Here is a 25148-nt window from a genome sequence, read left to right on the forward strand (position 1 = left end):
GTGTGTGTGTGTGTGTGTGTATGTCCTAAAGCCTAAAGCAATATCTCTTCTTCTTAGACACACACACACAGACACACACACACAGATAAATTATATTGCAGTGAGTCACCAACTTTGTTACACAATGACACAAACTTAACAGAGTTTATTCTCCTGACTCCACCCACTGCCCCCACCCCTCCCCCTCTCTCTGTCTCTCTCCCTCTCTCTCTCTCTATCGCTCTCAATTCAATTCAAGAGGTTTGTCTTCAAATTCTTTGTTGATCTGTGTAATCTGAGGGAAATATGTCTCTCTAATATGGTCATACATTTGGCAGGAGGTTAGAAAGTGCAGCTCAATTTCCACCTCATTTTGTGGGCAGTGAGCACATAGCCTGTCTTCTCTTGAGAGCCATGTCTGCCTACGGCGGCCTTTCTCAATAGCAAGGCTATGCTCACTCTAAGTCTGTACATAGTGAAAGCTTTCCTTAAGTTTGGGCCAGTCACAGTGGTGAGGTATTCTGCCACTGTGTACTCTCTGTTTAGGGCCAAATAGCATTCTAGTTTGCTGTTTTTTTGTTAATTCTTTCCAATGTGTCAAGTAATTATCTTTTTGTTTTCTCATGATTTGGTTGGGTCTAATTGTGCTGCTGTCATGGGGCTCTGTGGGGTCTGTTTGTGTTTGTGAACAGAGCCCCAGGAACAGCTTGCTTAGGGGACTCTTCTCCAGGTTAATCTCTCTGTAGGTGATGGCTTTGTTATGGAAGGTTTGAGAATCGCTTCCTTTTAGGTTGTTGTGGAATCTCTTTTCTGGATTTTGTTCATTAGTGGGTATCGGCCTAATTCTGCTCTGCATGCATTATTTGGTGTTCTACGTTGTACACAGAGGATAATTCTGCAGAATTCTGCATGCAGAGTCTCAATTTGGTGTTTGTCCCATTTTGTTGGTGAGCGGACCCCAGACTTCACATCCATAAAGGGCAATGGGCTCTGTGACTGATTCAAGTATTTTTAGCCAGATCCTAATTGGTATATTGAATTTTATGTTCCTTTTGATGGCATAGAATGCCCTTCTTGCCTTGTCTCTCAGATCGTTCACAGCTTTGTGGAAGTTATCTGTGGCGCTGATGTTTAGGCCAAGGTATGTATAGTTTTTTGTGTGCTCCTGGGCAATGGTGTCTAGATGGAATTTGTATTTGTGGTCCTGGTGACTGGACCTTTTTTGGAACACCATTATTTTGGTCTTACTGAGATTTACTGTCAGGACCCAGGTCTGGCAGAATCTGTGCAGAATATCTAGGTGATGCTGTAGGCCCTCCTTGGTTGGTGACAGAATTACCAGATCATCAGCAAACAGTAGACATTTGACTTCAGATTCTAGTAGGGTGAGGCCGGGTGCTGCAGACCTTTCTAGTGCCCGTGCCAATTCGTTGATATACCGTGGGGAGAACAAGTATTTGATACACTGCTGATTTTGCAGGTTTTCCTATTTACAAAGCATGTACAGGTCTGTAATTTTTATCATAGGTACACTTCAACTGTGAGAGACAGAATCTAAAACAAAAATCCAGAAAATCACATTGTATGATTTTTAAGTAATTAATTTACATTTTGGAGAAGCTTGGCCAGTTTGGAGAAGTTTTGCCGGTTTGGAGAAGCTTGGCCAGTTTGGAGAAGTTTTTCCGGTTTGGAGAAGCTTGGCCAGTTTGGAGAAGTTTTTCCGGTTTGGAGAAGCTTGGCCTGTTTGGAGAAGTTTTTCCGGTTTGGAGAAGCTTGGCCAGTTTGGAGAAGCTTGGCCAGTTTGGAGAAATTTTTCCAATTTGGTGAAGCTTGGCCAGTTTGGAGAAGCTTGGCCAGTTTGGAGATGTTTTTCCAGTAAAATTATACTAGCAGAAGTTTTTCTGGTTTGGAGAAGCTTGGCCAGTTTGGAGAAGTTTTGCCGGTTTGGAGAAGCTTGGCCAGTTTGGAGAAGCTTTGCCAGTTTGGAGAAGTTTTGCCAGTTTGGAGAAGCTTGGCCAGTTTGGAGAGGTTTTTCCAGTTTGGAGAAGCTTGGCCAGTTTGGAGAGGTTTTTCCAGTTTGGAGAAGCTTGGCCAGTTTGGAGATGCTTGACCAGTTTGGAGAAGCTTCGCCAGTTTGGAGAACGCAGCAGTGTTACTACATTCTTCTTAACTGAAAAGTAGTTTGATGAATAACTACAGTTAGAATAAGAGGTATTCACTCTCATTCAAAGACATTAGACATATGCAGGGATTTCTCCTTTCTGTATGTTTTCTGTTGTTGTTAGGTTACTATGGTGATACAGTCATGTGAAGTAATTACTAACTTTAGAAAATATATATGCCTAGTATAATTTGTTCAGTAACTAGTTCACATGAAGAAGAGAACAGAACATTGCAGTTTCCATTTCCATCAGATAAAGAGGGACAAGGAGAGGAAAGGGGAGGGGAGAGTTGGGTGTGGTAATCAATGTTTAAAACCAACAGCCCATCCCTCTCTTCCTCACTCCCTCTCTCTCTCTTTCTCTGACTGTCCAACTCCTCGCACAACTTCGGTGAGTGAAAACTAAACCTAGTAAAACATGTACCTGAGTGCCTCGCTGATGAAATGCTTCAGTTTGTTTTAGCTGTGTGTGTCTGTGATATGTTAGATGTGCCAAATTATACATTCTCAATGGGGGGTTTACAACATTTATTTGCAATTGTGTGTAGTTTAATGTTTTATACTTGACTGAAAAAGTATGAATGACTTCAGGGTGTGCTTTGCAACAGTTAGTAAGTGCCTGTCCACACTGTTTGTGCTCTTGAGCCAAGCTCTGCGGAGGCGTAACTCTGTCTGCCTTTCCATTCAAACATGTGTGGTGCTACTCAGAGCACTACGCAGTTTAGATGAAAGAATCTCTCTTCTCTTCCTCCTCCTCCCCTCTCTCTCTTCCTCCCTCAATCCTTCCATAGTGCAGAACACTACCTCTTTCTAACCTCCACACCCCCTCTCTCTCTTTCACTCTCTCTGTCCTTACCATAAACTCTCTCTCCCCTCGCTCTGACCATTCTGTGAGTAGAGTGTGTTTCTAGTTATCAGATGGGCAGTCAGAGGGGTGGTAAGAAGGTGTGTCTGGTTGGATGCCTGCTGGTCCTGGGGCAGCTGACAGTGACTCAGAGAGAGATCAGTGGAGTACACCACAGTGACTGGGGTTGTTCCTTACAACTATAATGTTGTGCTTACCATGTTCGTACTGTGTGGTTGCTTCAACGTCCTTCTTTGACCGCACTTACTGCCATTCACACTGGAGAGGAGGGTCAGCTAAATGAGGGATTTACTTTACAGACGCTTCCTTAAACTCAAGAACTAGACTATGGGTAGGCAGAGCAAGAGAGAATAGAGAGCCACCTCCCTATATAGTGGTGAGATATGTGAAGGGATAGAGTGAAGAGACACACCTTAACCGAACTAGATAGAAAGAGGGTGGAGACAGGTGAGGGGTGGGGGAGGTGCTGGGATTTCTGTTATCGTTTGCCTGAAATTACCAACGCGGCTTTCAGCCGATCCACCAATGTCCTCCCATCTGTCTTTTTGTCTATGTGTCTGTCCCTCTCTCTCTATCTTTCTCTTTATATATATTTTCTATCTTTCTCTCCTTAAAATCCCCCAGAGTTAATGAGGGAGACATCCAAGGGCGTTGGCTAGAGCCATGTCTGTTTGTGTTTAAACAACTCAGCCCCCTCTTCTCTTCCTTTCTCCACTCCACATCCGCATCTCTCTCTTACCTCTCTCCGCCTCTCTCCCTCTCTAATTGCCTCTGTTGCGTTGCTCTCCATCTCTCCTCCCCCTCTCTTCCTCTTTCTCCCTTTGTGGTAGAGATGTAGAACTTGTTTGCAGTAGTGGGGTGTGGTGTGTGGTGTGTGGTGTGGGGTGTGGTGTGTGTGCAGTCAAGTCTTTGCTGCGTGTGCAACAACCGTTAATATTCTTTAAACCCTCTATTCAACCTGAACCTTATGTTTAAACATGATTAAACCAGTGCCAACATGACTTTATTTCCCAGACATGTATGGAATGGTGACCCGGATGTAAGATAAAAATAGATTTGAATTAGATTATTCAGTCAACAATAAGACATTTTTCCCTTTAACTTATTTTCTGGGATTTCACATTTCAAAAAGTCAAATAAATTAATCAAATATCTCATATAATGTTGATAATATTAGATGTATTATACTGTGAATACAGAGTAAGCAAACATTCCTCTCTCTGTGGGTGGACATCATGTCCACTCGCATCCTGCTATCATAATAAAACATTGATAATACCACAAATTAATAACCTATACTTGTACCTCCATTCTCTCTCTCTCTCTCTCTGTGTGTTGTAGTCAGTCACCATGTCACAGGTCCAGCAGGCTATGGCATTGCTCATCTCAGCCTTCCACAAGTACTCTGGCAAGGAGGGCGACAAGACGACCCTGAGCAAGGGAGAACTCAAAGATCTGCTCAACGCTGAGCTTGGAGAGATCATGGGGGTGAGTGGATCCTGGGAACAGTTCAGTTCAATCATGCTTTATTAGCAGCACGACCAAATACAATACTGCTAAAGACAGACACTATTGTAATATTGAATTGCTTGGAACATCACAAACACATGACCCGCCTCGTCCAATAGAATAACTTAATCTCTCACACCTTTATAAACTAATAACAACTGTGTGGATTCTAGTTTTAACTTCTGAAATCAAAGTCTCACCCATTACCTCTCTTCCTCTCTCTGATAATTATAACAGAAAAACACTGACCAGGCAAAGGTTGACAAGATCTTCAAAGATCTGGACGCTAACTCAGATGGCAGTGTGGACTTCCAGGAGTACGTCACACTGGTGGCCTGCCTGACCATGATGTGCAATGAGTTCTTCACCAAGAAGTGAACGGCTCCCCCTGCCCACTCTCCACAGAACAGCAGCTCTTGCTCCATGAGTGAATTAATGATAAGATTAGCAAGATCGTCAATGCAGGTTCAGAGGGACAGAGATGCAGGTTTACACACATACACAGAAAAAGGGTTGGGTTGATTATACACACCACACATAGACAGACAGGTGAAGGACACAGACACTGACCTGTACACATACAGACATATAGGCTACTCATGAGATGGAGAGGAAGATATTTGGTTTGTTTGAAGTGAAAAATGAAATAAACTATTTTAATATGTTTGGAAGAAAGCTGACTTATCATTTGTGCAGGTGTGTGAGTGTGTGTGTGTGTGTGTGTGTGTGTGTGTGTGTGTGTGTGTGTGTGTGTGTGTGTGTGTGTGTGTGTGTGTGTGTGTGTGTGTGTGTGTGTGTGTGTGTGTGTGTGTGTGTGTGTGTGTGTGTGTGTGTGTGTGTGTGCATGTGTGATTGCCTGTGTATGTCCTAAATCAAATCAAAATCAAATCAAATCAAATTTTATTTGTCACATACACATGGTTAGCAGATGTTAATGCGAGTGTAGCGAAATGTTTGTGCTTCTAGTTCCGACAATGCAGTGATAACCAACAAGTAATCTAACTAACAATTCCAAAACTACTGTCTTATACACAGTGTAAGGGGATAAGGAATATGTACATAAGGATATATGAATGAGTGATGGTACAGAGCAGCATACAGTAGATGGTATCGAGTACAGTATATACATATGAGATGAGTGTGTAGACAAAGTAAACAAAGTGGCATAGTTAAAGTGGCTAGTGATACATGTGTTACATAAGGATGCGGTTGATGATGTAGAGTACAGTATATACATATACATATGAGATGAATAATGTAGGGTAAGTAACATTATATAAGGTAGCATTGTTTAAAGTGGCTAGTGATATATTTACATCATTTCCCATCAATTCCCATTATTAAAATGGCTGGAGTTGGGTCAGTGTCAATGACAGTGTGTTGGCAGCAGCCACTCAATGTTAGTGGTGGCTGTTTAACAGTCTGATGGCCTTGAGATAGAAGCTGTTTTTCAGTCTCTCGGTCCCAGCTTTGATGCACCTGTACTGACCTCGCCTTCTGGATGATAGCGGGGTGAACAGGCAGTGGTTCGGGTGGTTGATGTCCTTGATGATCTTTATGGCCTTCCTGTAACAACGGGTGGTGTAAGTGTCCTGGAGGGCAGGTAGTTCGCCCCCGGTGATGCGTTGTGCGGTCCTCACTACCCTCTGGAGAGCCTTACGGTTGAGGACGGTTGAGGGCGGAGCAGTTGCCGTACCAGGCGGTGATACAGCCCGCCCGCAAGCAACATGAATCAAACATGAACCTTTGTTTTCAGACACTTGGTGAAATAATACAATATGTTGATTATATCAACGTAACCCAAAACCACACAATGAAATTAGTGGTTATGAGGCATAGCCTATATTTGACTACTTAATTACGTCACAATATTGTTATCTACTCCAGAGCCAGTAAGAATACAGGAAGTCAACTGTTACTGTGAAGGTTCAATAGAGCCACATATAGAACCATCTCCAAGATGAAGCCTCCTACCCAGCAACATGAAACAACAAAGATAATATCCAAATAATGATACTGTATCGTAGGTCTCCATTGAGAACCATCTCCAAGATGAAGCCTCCTACCCAGCAACATGAAACAACAAAGATAATATCCAAATAATGATACTGTATCGCAGGTCTCCATAGAGAACCATCTCCAAGATGAAGCCTCCTACCCAGCAACATGAAACAACAAAGATAATATCCAAATAATGATACTGTATTGCAGGTCTCCATATAGAACCTATTGGACAATACTAAAGATGAAAATTAAGATTAGCCGTAATCCAGCAATCGCCTAGTCTTAGATTAAATCTAAGACAAGGCTGCGTATGGAAGTTTGTACATGTCTATCACCAGACGATCATCGCCGCGGGTCAGAGCAGGAAGGAAGGGGAAAGTAACAGCGGCTACATAAAAATAGTGTGTAAAGTAGCATGCTTTAGAAGGAGAGGTTGTTCAGGTGTCAGGAACAGGTGTCCTGAGAGTGTGTGGCTGTATGTTTCAAGCGTCTCAGAGTAGGAGTGCTGATTTAGGATCCGTTTTGCTTTTTTAGATCAATATGAATGATACTACTTGGACAGAGGGGGGACCTGATCCTAGATCAGCACTCCTCCTCAGAGGCACGATACATACAGCCCCTGGACACGCAGCCACTCGGTTGAATCTAACAATGATGCATTAGTCTTGATCAGGGTTGGGGCCAATTCCAGACTTTCTAGTCTGAACTGAACTCCATAGAGAACTTCCATGTCAAATTCAACTGATGAGAATTGAAATTGCCTGAGATAACTCTGGTGTCAATAAAAATAACATTTAGGCCTACAGTAATCCAGGGTATTTGATATGTGAGTGTGAGACTAGAAGGTGGATGTTGTTGTGCTCCAGTCCAGTGCAGGGAGCCGGAGCAGAGGAGACCGACAGGGCCGAGTGAGGCCAGGAAAGAGTGAGGCTGTTCTGAGCTGAGCTCTTGGCTGTTCTCTCATCCATCAAGGTTTCGGCCAGAACATCTGAGCAGAACCACCAGTGGGTTCTCATTACTGTCTGTGTGTTCATTTTACAGAGTAGGTTGATTGAGAACACATTGTATTTCATTTGGCACCTATTCCTTCTAAGCCTTCACTGGTTCTTGTGATGATTGAAAAGACAGGGGACATTCAGGGACATTCACCATCAGACCATAGGAGCTTGTGTTGGGATGCGATACTCTTCACAATCAACAACATTCACAGATAGATTGGCTAAACACATACGTCTGAGACATGTGACCATCAGTTTTATTAATTTATTAATGTGGTCTGTCCAGAGGAAGGAGGACAAAGGCAGTGGACATATTTTTATGGATGTCAATACTTGTCGTACTGGGAAACTAATTAGCATATGCTCAGTGGCAGTGGGCAGGCAAGGAATGCCACAAACTTTGCCATTGGCTGAGGCAGTGAGTAGGCGGAGGTTGGAATGAGAGGGTTCCTGTAAGAGCCTATCAGAGTGCCAGACAGTGGGGTGTGCGTGGGGGAGAAGTAAAACAGTCTCTCATCATGTGAGAGCTCAAAGACACACACACATGCTCCTCACCATGGAAACGCTTCTCACCTCTGGGTTGTCGTGGAGACAATCCTCACCTGGACAGTAGACTCCGCCCTGCATTAACCGGAATTATATAGTTTAGCCAATCAGACACCTGGCGGCTGGATGGAATAAGGAAGTAATCTGCATAGGCTACTCCTAATCCACAGACAAAGGCAATTTTAATCGGAGGTCTTCTCGGCAGGCTGGGCTCGTCTGGCTGGGTCTGTGGGATTGATCCACTAAAGATTGGAGGATACCCAAAATCTATTTCTCCAATAGGAATCCCAGATCACGCTTGTGGCAGCACACATGGATCTAATCTTCCTGTCTCCCATTAACCTCAATACAACCACATGGTGATCTGTTCAACTACCCCTGTTCTGTAGTTGTTCATGGAAGTTGGATGTGCCTCTAAGTTTCAACCCTCTCTGACTCTCTACCAACTACAGGTAGTAACCAGCTTTTGCACAGAAGGCTGTAGTGAATGGAGGTGGATGGAAGCGCCTTTGATGTGGTTTAGATAATCTATTGTTTGCTTTTGGCTGTCTGGTGACATGTTCGGCAGTGTGAAGAAAATCATCTCTCTGTTTGAGACTCGACGGCAGCCTCGCCCCCTCTCTCTACCTCCTTCCCTCCCTCCATCTCTCTCTCCTTCTCTTCCTGCATCTGTTTCTTCATCTCTTCCCCTATCTCTCCCTTCCTCCCTATCCCCTCTCAGGTCCAGTAAAAAAGCCCCCCAGTCCCCCTTAAAGAGACACTCCTCTCCTTCTGCCTCCCTCTCCGGCTGCCCTTCCTCCTTCTCCGGCTGCCCTTCCTCCCTCTACCCTCAGACCAAACCCAGACCCCCACTTAACCCCCCACCTGTCCACCAACCACTACAACTTCCTGCTAGATGGAGAGTAGGAGAAGAAGGCAGGGAGGGAGTGAGTGATACGGGTTGGGGTCATGGAGGGCTGAGAGGTCGTGGGGGGGTCAGGGTTAGGAACTCATGGCCGAGCGGACGGCAGGAGCTTCAGATAAGAAACCAAACATCTGTCACCATGGAGATTCCACAACACTTTTGGACCGCAACTAAACCTCAACTCCAGACCACTACTCAACCCCAGACCACTACTCAACCTGAACATCAACCGCAGACCACTACTAAACTCCAGACCACTACTCAACCTCAAACTCAACCCCAGACCACTACAAAACCAGAACCTCAACCCCAGACCACTGTTCAACCCCAACCTCAACCCCAGACCACTACTCAACCCCAGACCACTACTCAACCTGAACATCAACCGCAGACCACATCTAAACCTCAGACCACTACTCAACCCCAGACCAATACTCAACCAAAACCAAAAACTCACCCGCAGACCTCTACTCAACCCCAGACCACTACTCAACCCGAACATCAACCCCAGACTACTTCTAAGTCTCAACCTCAACCCCAGACCACTACTCAACCCCAGACCACTACTCAACCCGAACATCAACCCCAGACTACTTCTAAGTCTCAACCTCAACCCCAGACCTCTACTCAACCCCAGACCACTACTCAACCCGAACATCAACCCCAGACTACTTCTAAGTCTCAACCTCAACCCCAGACCACTACTCAACCCCAACCTCAACACCAGACCCTGGCCCCGCTCCCATCTTGGTCGCTGTGTCTGAAGGGCACACCTTCTGTCCGGAATGCTGAGGCAGCCCTGCTGCTCTTCTGTCACAGGTAACCATGGAAATGGCCTGGCCATTTATTGTCGGGAGGTGACTGTGTTCAGGAATAGACATCAATTCGAACCATGTGCACTAAGACACAATCTCCTTTGTTTTTGTTGTTGTTGTTGCAGTGGCTCCAGTAGCAGTAAGATTGTAATTGACAACAAGATTGAGCAAGCCATGGTAGGACAGTGTGTTTATGGTTATAGTGTCTGTAATGTGTTGTATTGAAGGACTTGGTGAAGACCCATCTGTTGCTGGAAGAATTGTGACATATTTGATGATATGCTATAATGATATGTTGTATATTGCTGTAGGACTTGGTGAAGAGCCACCTGATGCTGGCTGTGAGAGAGGAGGAGGAGCTACTGAGGAAGCGGATCAACCAGCTGTCAGAGAGGAACGCCCATCTGGAGAGAGAGAACTACATACTGAGAGCACTGAGAGACAGACAGAGACACTAACGCACTCATCCATGCACACACTCACACACACACATACACAAAGAGAAGTTAACAGTATTAGTACATGCCTTTCATTTTCTATTTAAAGGGGTGTTTTGATTAGTCCTGTAAAATGTGTATTTATATTTAACCTTTATGTACCCAGGCGAGTCAAGAACATATTCTTATTTACAATGACAGCCTGGCTATGATGATGTAGTCTCGTGTAATGATGATGCTGTAGTTATGAAGAGGCCTGGTTGCCAGTCTCTATAACGTACCATTTCTTAGTATATTCCATGTCGTGTGCCAATGGCAGTTAAATGAGTGGAATGTTAGCTAAACGGAGACTGGTGACCAGGCTAATGAAGAGGGGTTCTGAAAGTGTGGTGTGCATATTCTGTAATTCTGCAAAAAAAAATATGAGTCAAATAAATAACTGTTACTAAAGAAGAGTTTGACTTGTGCTCTATAGTCTACCACTTACACAAGCACAAGCAACGTAACATGCACGCCAAGGGGCGCCATTGTATAATTTCCTACTAAGGAAGAAACCGGAAGTGTGATTGTTTTGTTCTGAAGAAGGTGTTATGGCGGCGCCAGTGGTGGGAATTTCAAAAGTGAGCAGATCCTGCTAAATAGAGTCAATCTAACCTCATGTATTAACAGTGAAAACTACAAGAAACGCGTGAGCTGTCATTCGGGGCGCTTCCTCATAACAGTAAGCGGAGAATAAACGACATGATTGAATTTGCATAGCTTTAGTTAACGTTAGCTAGCTAATTAGCCAAACAACCCCTATAACGTTAGCTGGCTAGTAGTACAACAAGTATAGTTAGCTGGCTAACTGACTGGTGAACTTTCTAGCATGTCTGCTGTCGTCGTTAGCTAGCTAGCTGGCTGTGTGCTGAAAGCTCCCACTGAATGGAATCTAGCCAGAGATCTAACGTTAGATAACGTCACATCGTCATATCTGGTTGGAAGTGTAAAGTGAACGTTATTCAACCTACACTACAGATCCAACAATGTTAAGGGACTGGGTTCGGCATAGGACTCAAAATATGTTCAGTTTGCTCCATCAGAAAGGTTAGGTTAGGGGGTGTTAGGCAAAGTGTAACTGCCATTCAGAACCATACAACATATTTTGCCTTGTATCTTACCTAACATCAGTAACAGAGCCGTCGCCCAAGGATAAAGACCCAGACTGGTGACCTAAGATGACCAGAGTAGGTCCTCTAGCAGGGTGCAATGACCCAGACATCCGACTGGTCCCAATGCCTGCCCCGGTGCCCCTGGTCCCCGCTAGCCTCCTGCGGTGCCCGGAACTGGACCTGTCTCTCCCCCTCAGCCCAGACCCGCCACGGCCCAACCCAGCTAGCCTGCTGAGAGGACGCAGACGCCGGCAGGTCAGTCTGACACATACACACACACACACACACACACACACACACACACACACACACACACACACACACTGACGGACAGTCACAGATGGTGCTTTTCTCAGTTGTCAAGACAGCCGTAGAAATGAGAGATCTGTGTGTGTTGGTCTGTGTTTTTGGAGAGACATCACTGAAGTGTGTGCCCCTGACTCTACAGGTGCGATTTGCCTCCGAGGAGCCTGTGGTTGTCACGGTGATAGCAGAGCCTAGCAAAGACCCTCCACCTTGGCAATGCCCTGGACACTCCAGCAGTTACTCAAAGGGGAAAAGACTCCATGGTAACTAACCCTCCTGGACTAGAGTCTGATGTACACATGTTCCCCTGCACAGGAGTTGCATGCATCAACCAATGGTTGTGTGCCACGTCATGGACTGTGCCGTCGCACCAGATTGCTATAACGTGATGTGGTTAGGTTGATACGTAAAGTACCTATCCAGATGTTATAAGATCTGGCATGAGTCAGCAATGTCTGAGCAGAGGACTGGTCAATATCTCTTCCTGTATTCCTCACATAGGTGGAGATCTGTGTTGGAGGGCAAGGTCAGCAACCAATGAGGAGGCTCCCTGTGAGGAGAGGGGTGGCAGCCTCCCTGAAGGGGCGGAGTTAAATACTACTCTGGCTCTGAGGGCTGAGCTAGATAACGTGGCAGGGGCAGAGTTTAACTCCCAGAAGGCTGTGCAGGAGCAACTACAGAAGTCAGACAGAACCAAGAACAGCATCAGCGCCCGGGCTACAGAGGGTAGCACAAAGAAACACACACATGCAGACATAAACACACACACAGAAACATACACATGCAGACATAAACACACAGAAACACACACATGCAGACATAAACACACAGAAACACACACATGCAGACATAAACACACAGAAACATACACATGCAGACATAAACACACAGAAACATACACATGCAGACATAAACACACACACAGAAACATACACATGCAGACATAAACACACAGAAACATACACATGCAGACATAAACACACAGAAACACACACATGCAGACATAAACACACAGAAACATACACATGCAGACATAAACACACACAGAAACACACACATGCAGACATAAACACACACATGCAGACATAAACATACACAGAAACACACACATGCAGACATAAACACACACCACACACTAACTGAGTGTATGTCTTGTCTTTGTCTATAGGGGTGAACGTCCCTCCATCCCAGCACCTCTACAGGGCATTGGTCAATGTGAATGTGGAGGAGGAGGAGCTTATCAGCCAGGCTCTACGTGACAGGCTTCAGCTGGTCTCGCCCACATGCAGCTATGGCAACAAGGCAAGTCCCTCTCACTGACCCCATCTGATTACATTTACGTGTGTGTGTAAGTAATATGTAAATAAAGGTGTGTGTAGAGCCAAAGCACTCATGACCTGCAACTGGTCCATAACTGTATTTGTAATCCGTGTGTGTGTGAGCAGAAAGAGGACAGTCCTGACCTGCAGGTTTTCTTCAGGGGGGATCTGCTGAGAGAGAAGCCCCTCCTACCAGGGGAGGAGATTACCTTACCACGCCCCCAGCCCATCCCACGCCCCGCAGACACAACCTTCGACCTCTACCACAGACACACATGCTGGGAGGCTGGACCCTGACACACACACACTTACTCTGAACCTCTAGACTGAAAGGCCCTGTCCCAAAACTTAAGAAGGGCATTATCCCTTCTTTCCCTCCCTACCTCTGTCATTCTCAGATATAAATATTGTATTTTAAACTAATTGAAGATATTAAAGGAATGAACCTGTATCATGTTGTTGAGCGATCTTTACTGCTTGCGTGTGTGCTTGAGCCTTCGTTTGTGCTTGCTTGCATGCGTGTACAAGTTGTCGGCATTGGAGAGCGAGGGAGGAGGTAGTGGTGGTAGAGGGATAAAGAGGTGAGGGAGAGATTGTCCAGGGATCGAAGACGGCTGCGAGGTGAGTACACAGCTTCAATTCACACACCTGAAACCCCACCTCTTTAAGGAATACCTAGGATAGGATAAAGTAATCCTTCTCACCCCCCCCTTAAAAGATTTAGATGCACTATTGTAAAGTGGCTGTTCCACTGGATGTCATAAGGTGAATGCACCAATTTGTAAGTCGCTCTGGATAAGAGCGTCTGCTAAATGACGTAAATGTAAATGTAAATGTGTGTACTGTTTGTAACGGGGGTATAGAGAGCAATAGTAATGGTGTCTCTTGTAGACACGTAACGGAAGCTAACTCTGCCATGGCTTATTGGCCAAAGCCTATGGGGACATGTATGGGTTTTTTGGAGGGTTTGAGGATAAATGCCAAAGCATTTATGTAATTAAAACAAGCACAAAGGCATTGTCAAATCAAAGTTTGCTTTTCACGTGCGCCGAATACGACAGGTGTAAACCTTACAGTGAAATGCTTACTTACCGGCCCTAACCAACAGTGCCATTTTTAAGTAAAAAATAGGTATTAGGTGAACAATAGATAAGTAAAGCATTATATATATTTTAAACAACAGTAGCGAGGCTATATACAGTAGCGAGGCTATAACTCAGACATGTAATGTTAACTGACTGATATTCTATGTATAAGATCTAAGCCTGTGTTAACCTCAGACCTTATTTTCTATGTTTATCCCAAAACGCTATTCTTTCCCCATTTAATTTCCCCAATAGGAATGGCTGAACGAACCAGAGGTTAGTGTGTTTATTATGTAGTGTTTGTGTGTGTAACACATTGGTGTAACAGGGAGTTGTGTGTTGGTGTGTGATTGATAACATCGAGCAAGTCCTTTCCCTACCACAGGATAGACATGTTTGTGTTTCAGTGGTGGGAACAATTCTGTCATTTTGTGAAAATGGCACTCCATCTCCCAGATTAACTCAATTGAAATGGAATTGAGCCCAAATCACCTAGATATGTTGTGTTTTACATCTCCTAGATGTGTTGTGTTTTACATCTCCTAGATGTGTTGTGTTTTACATCTCCTAGATGTGTTGTGTTTTTACATCTCCTAGATGTGTTGTGTTTTACATCTCCTAGATATGTTGTGTTTTACATCTCCTAGATGTGTTGTGTTTTACATCTCCTAGATGTGTTGTGTTTTACATCTCCTAGATGTGTTGTGTTTTACATCTCCTAGATGTGTTGTGTTTTTACATCTCCTAGATGTGTTGTGTTTTACATCTCCTAGATGTGTTGTGTTTTACATCTCCTAGATGTGTTGTGTTTTACATCTCCTAGATGTGTTGTGTTTTACATCTCCTAGATGTGTTGTGTTTTACATCTCCTAGATGTGTTGTGTTTTACATCTCCTAGATGTGTTGTGTTTTACATCTCCTAGATGTGTTGTGTTTTACATCTCCTAGATGTGTTGTGTTTTACATCTAGATGTGTTGTGTTTTACATCTCCTAGATGTGTTGTGTTTTACATCTCCTAGATGTGTTGTGTTTTTACATCTCCTAGATGTGTTGTGTTTTTACATCTCCTAGATGTGTTGTGTTTTTACATCTCCTAGATGTGTTGTGTTTTTACATCTCCTAGATGTGTTGTGTTTTTACATCTCCTAGATGTGTTGTGTTTTTACATCTCCTAGATGTGTTGTGTTTTTACATCTCCTAGATGTGTTGTGTTTTACATCTCCTAGATGTGTGGTTCAGGACCATCTCCAGTTAGAATCCATCAGCCTACGTCACCCTGTGCTGTAACCTGGGTGATATAGACCATCCACACTTTCTCTCTCTCTCACACACACAGGCACGCTTGTACCATCTCAGCTCACCTCTCTCTCTCACGCACACACCCCAGTCTCTGAGACCCGGGCATCTCTCTCTGACCATGGACGTGTCAGTGCTGGGCAGTGGGAGCAGCTGTTCAGAGGATTGTGTGCTAGGGTCTGGCTGTCTGGAGGACTGTGGGAACCAGAGTGCCCAGACTGACTGGGAATGGGAGGACTTCAGTGGGGCTGAGCTGGTGTGTGTGACAGCCGTGTGTGTGCTGCTGCTGGCCCTGGGCATCGTAGGAAATATGTTAACCATCCTGGTAGTTTGGCTCCGGCCACACCTGAGAAGCACCACCTACCTCTACCTGAGTAGTATGGCCGTCTCCGACCTCCTCATACTGCTTCTGATGCCTTTAGATCTGTACTACAAGGTAAGGGGGGGAGGGGGTCTCTCTAGCTATGGAGGTTCTGGCCCTGGGGTTTAGCTAGCTGATACTGTGTGTGTGTGATTTGTGTTTCTCTCTCTCTAGCTATGAAGGTTCTGGCCCTGGGGGTTAGACAATATAGTGTCTGAGCTGGGTTGTGTGTGTGTAACCTATCTGTGTGTCCGTCCCTCTAGCTGTGGAGGTTCCGGCCCTGGGATCTGGGTGATGCAGTGTGTAAGCTGAGTGTGTTCATCAGTGAGAGTTGTACCTACTCCTCCATCCTCCACATCACTGCCCTTTCTCTGGAGCGCTACCTCGCTGTCTGTCGACCACTCACAGCCAAGACCCTGGTCACACGGACCCGCGTTCGTACTCTCATTGGCTGCCTGTGGGTTGTGGCCGTGATCAGCGCTGGGCCGGTGTTTGCTATGGTAGGGGTAGAGGAGCTGGGGGGAGTTGAGGGGGAGAGCGAGTGTCGCTGTACGGATTACGCCGTCTCCTCAGGCCTGCTGGGGGCCATGATGTGGCTCTCCAACCTCTACTTCCTGGTGCCGCTGGGCATTCTGGGAGTTGTGTATGGTCTGATCGGCAGGAAGCTTTGGCTCCGCCCACAACGCAGCAGCCGAGACCGTGCCCAGCGACACACCATCAAGATGCTCGGTGAGGCTGTGAGAGAGTCTCTATTTTAAAGTTACTTTGATTTACTGGTTTGGGCCTCAGCAATACTACAGCTCGGCAGCTATTGTGAACCAACTATATCACACATACAGTAATAATGAGTTCTAATGTCAACTCTTTCTGTCGCTCCATCCCATATTCTCCTCTCTCTCTAGGGATGATCGTGCTGGCGTTTGTTCTGTGTTGGCTGCCGTTCCACGTTGGTCGGACGTTGTTCTCTGTGACTCTGGGCTCCAGCGCTGATATGTACTACATCTCTCAGTACTTTAACCTGGTCTCCTTTGTGTTGTTCTACCTCAGTGCTGCTGTCAACCCTATCCTCTACAACACCATGTCAGCACGCTACCGCCACGCTGTCCGCAGCCTGCTGCGCTCACACACACCCCGCTCCCACCACCCCCCACCCACGCCACAACACTCTACCACCACCCTGTAACTCACACACACCCCACCCCCACCACCCCTCACTCACCCCACAACACTCTACTACCACCCTGTAACTCACACACACCCCACCCCTCACTCACCCCACAACACTCTACCACCACCCTGTAACTCACACACACCCCACCCACACCACAACACTCTACCACCACTCTGTAACTCACACACACCCCGCTCCCACCACCCCCTACCCACGCCACAACACTCTACCACCACCCTGTAACTCACACACACCCCGCTCCCACCACCCCCACTCACCTCACAGCACTTTACCACCACCCTGTAACTCACGCACACCCCGCTCCCACCACCCCCACAACACTCTACCACCACCCTGTAACTCACACACAACCCGCTCCCACCACCCCCCACTCACCTCACAGCACTTTACTACCACCCTGTAACTCACGCACACCCCGCTCCCACCACCCCCCACAACACTCTACCACCACTCTGTAACTCACGGACACACACACACACACACACACACACACACACACACACACACACACAGACAGAAAATCTTGGAGATGGATGGAGGAATAAGACTTTGTTTAGAGGCACATTGTCTTTAGTGAGACATACTGTCACATTTATTGTATAATATTTGGTTCATATATATTTGCCATTTTGATGACTGTTGGTTCTAAACCCCTGAAGGTGTGTGTGTTCTCAGAGTGATGTGTAATAAACTGTAATTCCAGCCTTTTTGTCTTTGTGGTACTTTAGCTCGTGTGTGTGTGTGTGTGTGTGTGTGTGTGTGTGTGTGTGTGTGTGTGTGTGTGTGTGTGTGTGTGTGTGTGTGTGTGTGTGTGTGTGTGTGTGTGTGTGTGTGTGTGTGTGTGTGTGTGTGTGTGTGTGTGTGTGTGTGTCTCCATGGTGACTGGTGAGGGTAAGAATGGCCCCTGGGGAGTATTGGCGGGTTGGAAGATTGATTAGAGGGGGTTACTGGGATTATTGGTTAATGTGAGGGAGGGAGGGATGTAAGGTGTGTGTGTAGCAGTAGGAGGTTGCAGCCTTTGAGTTGACAGCGTGCTCAGAGTTCCACTCTGTCTCATCACAGACTGACTGATTTAGCAGACTTGACACCTGCAAGCCCACCCCACTCTCTCACACAGCTCCTGGGAAGCTCTTGGGGGGCCCCCATTCTAGGAAATCAGTGACATGAATTAACAAGGGAGACAAGGACACTAGGGGCTACTGCAAACCTCCAGGCTCAGATCTGAATATCACAGCAAGTTTTTTTAAAGGCCCTTTTTTCACATCACAGTACAACATATTCAGTCCTGTACTGCATTTGAGTATTTTGTATTAATGTACATTTTTGAAGTTAATCTAAATAAAACATTTGACTGATAATAAACCCTGCACTCTTCATTTGATTCACTTTCTTTCATGACAGACTCACTCAACCTGCCATGATGGAGAGAGAGAATGAAAGAATCTGAAATGTGTCTTTATATTGTGTGTATCTTGGGCTCTGTGTTTCAGAGTAGAGTTCCTATTCAGCCCATCCATCCCCCTCTACCTGCCTAGCATCATCATGGCACACTTGTCTTCTAGCCTCTGCTATTCTTCCTGCTTCCATTCTACTATACCTCTCAGGAGGAGAGCTGATAGATGTGGTATCAGGCCAATGGAAATACATTGTCCCCCAGCAAAATGAGTTGACATTTAGGGTATTGTTTATATGTGTATTTTACATGATGTTGTGGTAGAAATCAGAACATAATACTTGTCTGGATGTCAAGCCCAACACATATCATCGTCACCAATCAACTGCATTGCAGTTAAAGAACAACTGACTACCACCACTGACTTCCGTCTGCTAACTATACTACCAGCTTATACGAACGGGAGTTGGCATTTAAGTCACTTTTTCTAAACCTGAAAAGGAACAACTTCAAAATGTTATACAGCGAAAACAACCAAATATATCCAAATCGGACATTAGTAGATCTGTTACAGGACATCAATCATGACCAGTGGCGACCCGTCATTCAGGGCAGGTGGGTCGAAGTTTTGAGCCCTACATTTTTTTCAAAACAAATGGGCGGGCTTGCCTGTTTTGCATGTTCTTTTGGCATTAATAGGTGTCACATATCATTTTTGTAAACAACGTTAAAAAATATATATACATACATATAATTGAGTTAATAAAGCCGCACAAACAGGTAGCTCAGTCCTTTCTGTAGTGGTGGGGCGGGCCAGCAGAAAATAGGAGCATTGCACAGTGATTGGCTCAGTGTTCTGTCACTCATGGGGATACTGTCACCCGCCTTTAGTAAGGTTAGACATCAATAATGTGAGCCCTTTGGGTGCTGCATAGAGTTACATTAGAAGTGCCCTTCCAAGAAGGCTCACGGTCATTGGCCACTGAAATCACGTAGCTTTGATTGGACTGATCATGCCAACATTTTACTTTCACAATCTTAGCTTGCAGTCATCATCATAAATCAATATCTTACTTTCACAATCTTAGCTTGCAGTCATCATCATAAATCAATATCTTACTTTCACAATCTTAGCTTGCAGTCATCATCATAAATCAATATCTTACTTTCACAATCTTAGCTTGCAGTCATCATCATAAATCAATATCTTACTTTCACAATCTTAGCTTGCAGTCATCATCATAAATCAATATCTTACTTTCACAATCTTAGCTTGCAGTCATCATCATAAATCAATATCTTACTTTCACAATCTTAGCTTGCAGTCATCATCATAAATCAATATCTTACTTTCACAATCTTAGCTTGCAGTCATCATCATAAATCAATATCTTACTTTCACAATCTTAGCTTGCAGTCATCATCATAAATCAATATCTTACTTTCACAATCTTAGCTTGCAGTCATCATCATGAATCAACATCTTACTTTCACAATCTTAGCTAGCAGTCATCATCATAAATCAAGTCTACTGGCAAATCCTTTTTGATCCTTGTCATATGAACAGAAATAATGAAGAGAAAATATAGACAAAACGTATCGGTGCTCATCGGTCATTGGACATAAACATTACACAACAATTTGAAGATCGCAAATTCAACAATGAGTGGTTTGTAAGGACTCGTGACAGTGAATAACTGCAAGCATTGCAACTGGGAAGTCGGGAATAATACATTTTGAACGGTCATTCAACTCGGAATTGTAAATACAGCATCTTTCTCTTTGATGATAACATTTGCCCACGAAGGACCGGTGCACCACTTTCCTGTTCAAGCACATCCCCACAACGTTAGTCCAAAAATGTCTAATGCTGCTTCATAAATGATGTAGGATGCCAGAGAGATATGTATACTGTAGCAAAGAAAGTAATACTAGTATACATAAGTGTATGCTGTGTAGTAAGCTGTTAGTTGCCCATGTGCCTTACCTTAATAATTTGGTCTATTTTTTCACCAATGCATCATTGTAAACACATCGTTCGTGGCCAGTGTTTGCTTGTTTGCAAACGTTTTGTGTATAGATTGACAGTGCTCCTGATAGTAGTACACTGTAAGAACAGCCCATGTTCTGAATTCTGTCGCTGAACATTTCAAAAGTGCTGAACAAATAGGTATACTGACCACGTCCGTTCGAGCTCGCTCACCACGTTCGTCCTAGCTCACTCACCACGTCCGTCCTAGCTCACTCACCACGTCCGTCCTAGCTCACTCATCACGTCCGTCCTAGCTCACTCACCACGTCCGTCCTAACTCGCTCATCCGTCCTAGCATGCTCACCACGTCCGTCCTAGCTCGCTCACCATGTCCATCCTAGCTCACTCACCACGTCCGTCCTAGCTCACTCACCACGTCCGTCCTAGCTCACTCACCACGTCCGTCCTAGCTCACTCACCACGTCCATCCGAGCTCGCCACGTCCGTCCTAGCTCGCTCACCACGTCCGTCCTAGCTCACTCACCACGTCCATCCTAGCTCACTCACCACGTCCGTCCTAGCTCACTCACCACGTCCATCCGAGCTCGCCACGTCCGTATTAGCTCGCTCACCACGTCCGTCCTAGCTCGCTCACCACGTCCGTCCTAGCTCGCTCACCACGTCCGTCCTAGCTCGCTCACCACGTCCGTCCTAGCTCGCTCACCACGTCCGTCCTAGCTCGCTCACCACGTCCGTCCTAGCTCGCTCACCACGTCCGTCCTAGCTCACTCACCACGTCCGTCCTAGCTCACCACGTCCGTCCTAGCTCACTCACCACGTCCGTCCTAGCTCACTCACCACGTCCGTCCTAGCTCACTCACCACGTCCGTCCTAGCTCGCTCACCACGTCCGTCCTAGCTCACCACGTCCGTCCTAGCTCACTCACCACGTCCGTCCTAGCTCGCTCACCACGTCCGTCCTAGCTCACTCACCACGTCCGTCCTAGCTCACTCACCACGTCCGTCCTAGCTCGCTCAAGTTACGGATTGCCTTATCCGCTTGTCTTCCCCTTATGCCATAGTTTGTACTGTACATCTCAATTGTCAGTAGAAACCACATCTGTTTAATAAGCAAGTCAGCAATATCAGTTATGTTTTTTTTAAAGGCAGTAAATGAGGGGGATAGATCCCAATGAGAACACACACCGACACACATTCACACACAAGTCTTGCCATACATCAATAATTACTGGAGTGACCACCCTCTTAGAATCTTACCTGTGAAGGCCCCTGTAACATTGGAACTTCACAGCTACATTTCAAGTTTTAATGTCACATGCTCAAGTACAGTGACATTACTTTATTGCAAACTCAAAACCCAACAATGCAATAATCAATGACAATGTAATAATAGAAAAAACACATGAGAAATAAGAACACAATAAGTAAGTAAGCATATTATATACAGGGTCAGTTTTAATGCCATATTTAAAATGTGCAGGGATACTGGAGTGATGGAGGTAGATATGTATAGGGGTAAGGTGACAGGGATACTGGAGTGATGGAGGTAGATATATATAGGGGTAAGGTGACAGGGAGACTGGAGTGATGGAGGTAGATATGTATAGAGGTAAGGTGACAGGGATACTGGAGTGATGGAGGTAGATATGTATAGAGGTAAGGTGACAGGGATACTGGAGTGATAGAGGTAGATATGTATAGAGGTAAGGTGACAGGGATACTGGAGTGATGGAGGTAGATATGTATAGGGGTAACGTGACAGGGATACTGGAGTGATGGAGGTAGATATGTATAGAGGTAAGGTGACAGGGATACTGGAGTGATGGAGGTAGATATATATAGGGGTAAGGTGACAGGGATACTGGAGTGATGGAGGTAGATATGTATAGGGGTAAGGTGACAGGGATACTGGAGTGATGGAGGTAGATATGTATAGGGGTAAGGTGACAGGGATACTGGAGTGATGGAGGTAGATATGTATAGGGGTAAGGTGACAGGGATACTGGAGTGATGGAGGTAGATATGTATAGAGGTAAGGAGACATGGATACTGGAGTGATGGAGGTAGATATGTATAGGGGTAAGGTGACAGGGATACTGGAGTGATGGAGGTAGATATGTATAGAGGTAAGGTGACAGGGATACTGGAGTGATGGAGGTATATATGTATAGAGGTAAGGTGACAGGGATACTGGAGTGATGGAGGTATATATGTATAGAGGTAAGGTGACAGGGATACTGGAGTGATGGAGGTAGATATGTATAGAGGTAAGGTGACAGGGATACTGGAGTGATGGAGGTATATATGTATAGAGGTAAGGAGACAGGGATACTGGAGTGATGGAGGTAGATATGTATAGAGGTAAGGTGACAGGGATACTGGAGTGATGGAGGTATATATGTATAGAGGTAAGGTGACAGGGATACTGGAGTGATGGAGGTATATATGTATAGAGGTAAGGTGACAGGGATACTGGAGTGATGGAGGTAGATATGTATAGAGGTAAGGTGACAGGGATACTGGAGTGATGGAGGTATATATGTATAGAGGTAAGGTGACAGGGATACTGGAGTGATGGAGGTAGATATGTATAGAGGTAAGGTGACAGGGATACTGGAGTGATGGAGGTAGATATGTATAGAGGTAAGGTGATACATGATACTGGAGTGATGGAGGTAGATATGTATAGGGGTAAGGTGACAGGGAGACTGGAGTGATGGAGGTAGATATGTATAGGGGTAAGGTGACAGGGATACTGGAGTGATGGAGGTAGATATGTATAGGGGTAAGGTGACAGGGAGACTGGAGTGATGGAGGTAGATATGTATAGGGGTAAGGTGACAGGGATACTGGAGTGATGGAGGTAGATATGTATAGGGGTAAGGAGACGGGGAAACTGGAGTGATGGAGGTAGATATGTATAGGGGTAAGGTGACAGGGATACTGGAGTGATGGAGGTAGATATGTATAAGGGTAAGGTGACAGGGAGACTGGAGTGATGGAGGTAGATATGTATAGGGGTAAGGTGACAGGGATACTGGAGTGATGGAGGTAGATATGTATAGAGGTAAGGTGACACATGATACTGGAGTGATGGAGGTAGATATGTATAGGGGTAAGGTGGAGTGATGGAGGTAGATATGTATAGGGGTAAGGTGGAGTGATGGAGGTAGATATGTATAGGGGTAAGGTGGAGTGATGGAGGTAGATATGTATAGGGGTAAGGTGGAGTGATGGAGGTAGATATGTATAAGGGTAAGGTGACAGGGAGACTGGAGTGATGGAGGTAGATATGTATAGGGGTAAGGTGACAGGGATACTGGAGTGATGGAGGTAGATATGTATAGGGGTAAGGTGACAGGGATACTGGAGTGATGGAGGTAGATATGTATAGGGGTAAGGAGACAGGGATACTGGAGTGATGGAGGTAGATATGTATAAGGGTAAGGTGACAGGGATACTGGAGTGATGGAGGTAGATATGTATAGGGGTAAGGTGACAGGGATACTGGAGTGATGGAGGTAGATATGTATAGGGGTAAGGTGACAGGGATACTGGAGTGATGGAGGTAGATATGTATAGGGGTAAGGTGGAGTGATGGAGGTAGATATGTATAGGGGTAAGGTGACAGGGATACTGGAGTGATGGAGGTAGATATGTATAAGGGTAAGGTGACAGGGATACTGGAGTGATGGAGGTAGATATGTATAGGGATAAGGTGACAGGGAGACTGGAGTGATGGAGGTAGATATGTATAGGGGTAAGGTGACAGGGATACTGGAGTGATGGAGGTAGATATGTATAGGGATAAGGTGACAGGGATACTGGAGTGATGGAGGTAGATATGTATAGGGGTAAGGTGACAGGGATACTGGAGTGATGGAGGTAGATATGTATAAGGGTAAGGTGACAGGGATACTGGAGTGATGGAGGTAGATATGTATAAGGGTAAGGTGACAGGGAGACTGGAGTGATGGAGGTAGATATGTATAGAGGTAAGGTGACAGGGATACTGGAGTGATGGAGGTAGATATGTATAGGGGTAAGGTGACAGGGATACTGGAGTGATGGAGGTAGATATGTATAAGGGTAAGGTGACAGGGATACTGGAGTGATGGAGGTAGATATGTATAGAGGTAAGGTGACAGGGATACTGGAGTGATGGAGGTAGATATGTATAGGGGTAAGGTGACAGGGATACTGGAGTGATGGAGGTAGATATGTATAAGGGTAAGGTGACAGGGATACTGGAGTGATGGAGGTAGATATGTATAGGGGTAAGGTGACAGGGATACTGGAGTGATGGAGGTAGATATGTATAAGGGTAAGGTGACAGGGATACTGGAGTGATGGAGGTAGATATGTATAAGGGTAAGGTGACAGGGATACTGGAGTGATGGAGGTAGATATGTATAGGGGTAAGGTGACAGGGATACTGGAGTGATGGAGGTAGATATGTATAGGGGTAAGGTGACAGGGATACTGGAGTGATGGAGGTAGATATGTATAGGGGTAAGGTGACAGGGATACTGGAGTGATGGAGGTAGATATGTATAGGGGTAAGGTGACAGGGATACTGGAGTGATGGAGGTAGATATATATAGGGATAAGGTGACAGGGATACTGGAGTGATGGAGGTAGATATGTATAGGGGTAAGGTGACAGGGATACTGGAGTGATGGAGGTAGATATATATAGGGATAAGGTGACAGGGATACTGGAGTGATGGAGGTAGATATGTATAGGGGTAAGGTGACAGGGATACTGGAGTGATGGAGGTAGATATGTATTGAGGTAAGGTGACACATGATACTGGAGTGATGGAGGTAGATAT

General features: G+C 45.3%; 4 protein-coding genes across 7 annotated transcripts; all 4 read left to right on the plus strand.

The window, feature by feature from the left end:
* The first annotated feature begins 2377 nt into the window (after positions 1 to 2377).
* On the plus strand, positions 2378 to 5180 carry LOC124005439 (ictacalcin-like). Its single transcript, XM_046314707.1, has 3 exons — positions 2378 to 2531; positions 4347 to 4493; positions 4752 to 5180. The coding sequence occupies exons 2-3, from the start codon at positions 4356 to 4358 to the stop codon at positions 4890 to 4892; spliced, it is 279 nt and encodes a 92-aa protein (XP_046170663.1). The 5' UTR covers positions 2378 to 2531; positions 4347 to 4355; the 3' UTR covers positions 4893 to 5180.
* A 2881-nt stretch (positions 5181 to 8061) lies between these two features.
* Positions 8062 to 10626, plus strand: LOC124006470 (proteoglycan 4-like). Its single transcript, XM_046316504.1, has 3 exons — positions 8062 to 9785; positions 9907 to 9958; positions 10093 to 10626. The coding sequence occupies exons 1-3, from the start codon at positions 8620 to 8622 to the stop codon at positions 10237 to 10239; spliced, it is 1365 nt and encodes a 454-aa protein (XP_046172460.1). The 5' UTR covers positions 8062 to 8619; the 3' UTR covers positions 10240 to 10626.
* Positions 10627 to 10758: 132 nt separating this feature from the next.
* On the plus strand, positions 10759 to 13445 carry ppp1r35 (protein phosphatase 1, regulatory subunit 35). Of its 2 annotated transcripts, none has more exons than XM_046316510.1 (6): positions 10759 to 10838; positions 11389 to 11624; positions 11818 to 11938; positions 12177 to 12401; positions 12844 to 12977; positions 13121 to 13445. In XM_046316510.1, the coding sequence occupies exons 2-6, from the start codon at positions 11436 to 11438 to the stop codon at positions 13289 to 13291; spliced, it is 840 nt and encodes a 279-aa protein (XP_046172466.1). In that variant the 5' UTR covers positions 10759 to 10838; positions 11389 to 11435; the 3' UTR covers positions 13292 to 13445. The 2 variants fall into 2 exon arrangements, with proteins under 2 accessions (XP_046172466.1, XP_046172465.1); XM_046316509.1 differs by having other exon boundaries at positions 10774 to 10939.
* Positions 13446 to 13516: 71 nt separating this feature from the next.
* LOC124006471 (growth hormone secretagogue receptor type 1-like) lies at positions 13517 to 16983 on the plus strand. 3 transcript variants are annotated; one of them, XM_046316505.1, is made up of 5 exons: positions 13517 to 13615; positions 14335 to 14355; positions 15417 to 15812; positions 16001 to 16466; positions 16640 to 16983. In XM_046316505.1, exons 3-5 carry the CDS (start codon positions 15498 to 15500, stop codon positions 16918 to 16920), a joined length of 1062 nt encoding a protein of 353 aa, XP_046172461.1. In that variant the 5' UTR covers positions 13517 to 13615; positions 14335 to 14355; positions 15417 to 15497; the 3' UTR covers positions 16921 to 16983. The 3 variants fall into 3 exon arrangements, with proteins under 3 accessions (XP_046172461.1, XP_046172463.1, XP_046172462.1); XM_046316507.1 differs by lacking the exon at positions 13517 to 13615 and having other exon boundaries at positions 14317 to 14355; XM_046316506.1 differs by lacking the exons at positions 13517 to 13615; positions 14335 to 14355 and having other exon boundaries at positions 15251 to 15812.
* Positions 16984 to 25148: the final 8165 nt, after the last annotated feature.

This window comes from Oncorhynchus gorbuscha, linkage group LG19, assembly GCF_021184085.1.
Source record: "Oncorhynchus gorbuscha isolate QuinsamMale2020 ecotype Even-year linkage group LG19, OgorEven_v1.0, whole genome shotgun sequence".
Classification (NCBI taxonomy): domain Eukaryota; kingdom Metazoa; phylum Chordata; class Actinopteri; order Salmoniformes; family Salmonidae; genus Oncorhynchus; species Oncorhynchus gorbuscha.

What these genes read in the sequence shown, in the direction of transcription:
- LOC124006471 (XM_046316505.1), top strand. Translation starts at nt 15,498, where the DNA reads ATGGACGTGTCAGTGCTGGGCAGTGGGAGCAGCTGTTCAGAGGATTGT. An exon ending in CTTTAGATCTGTACTACAAG is followed by an intron (nt 15,813 to 16,000) that starts GTAAGGGGGGGA and finishes CCGTCCCTCTAG; the next exon opens with CTGTGGAGGTTCCGGCCCTG. An exon ending in ACACACCATCAAGATGCTCG is followed by an intron (nt 16,467 to 16,639) that starts GTGAGGCTGTGA and finishes CTCTCTCTCTAG; the next exon opens with GGATGATCGTGCTGGCGTTT.
- LOC124005439 (XM_046314707.1), top strand. Translation starts at nt 4,356, where the DNA reads ATGTCACAGGTCCAGCAGGCTATGGCATTGCTCATCTCAGCCTTCCAC. An exon ending in AGCTTGGAGAGATCATGGGG is followed by an intron (nt 4,494 to 4,751) that starts GTGAGTGGATCC and finishes TAATTATAACAG; the next exon opens with AAAAACACTGACCAGGCAAA.
- ppp1r35 (XM_046316510.1), top strand. Translation starts at nt 11,436, where the DNA reads ATGACCAGAGTAGGTCCTCTAGCAGGGTGCAATGACCCAGACATCCGA. An exon ending in AAAGGGGAAAAGACTCCATG is followed by an intron (nt 11,939 to 12,176) that starts GTAACTAACCCT and finishes TTCCTCACATAG; the next exon opens with GTGGAGATCTGTGTTGGAGG. An exon ending in CAGCGCCCGGGCTACAGAGG is followed by an intron (nt 12,402 to 12,843) that starts GTAGCACAAAGA and finishes CTTTGTCTATAG; the next exon opens with GGGTGAACGTCCCTCCATCC.
- LOC124006470 (XM_046316504.1), top strand. Translation starts at nt 8,620, where the DNA reads ATGTTCGGCAGTGTGAAGAAAATCATCTCTCTGTTTGAGACTCGACGG. An exon ending in CTGCTGCTCTTCTGTCACAG is followed by an intron (nt 9,786 to 9,906) that starts GTAACCATGGAA and finishes TTGTTGTTGCAG; the next exon opens with TGGCTCCAGTAGCAGTAAGA. An exon ending in ACAAGATTGAGCAAGCCATG is followed by an intron (nt 9,959 to 10,092) that starts GTAGGACAGTGT and finishes ATATTGCTGTAG; the next exon opens with GACTTGGTGAAGAGCCACCT.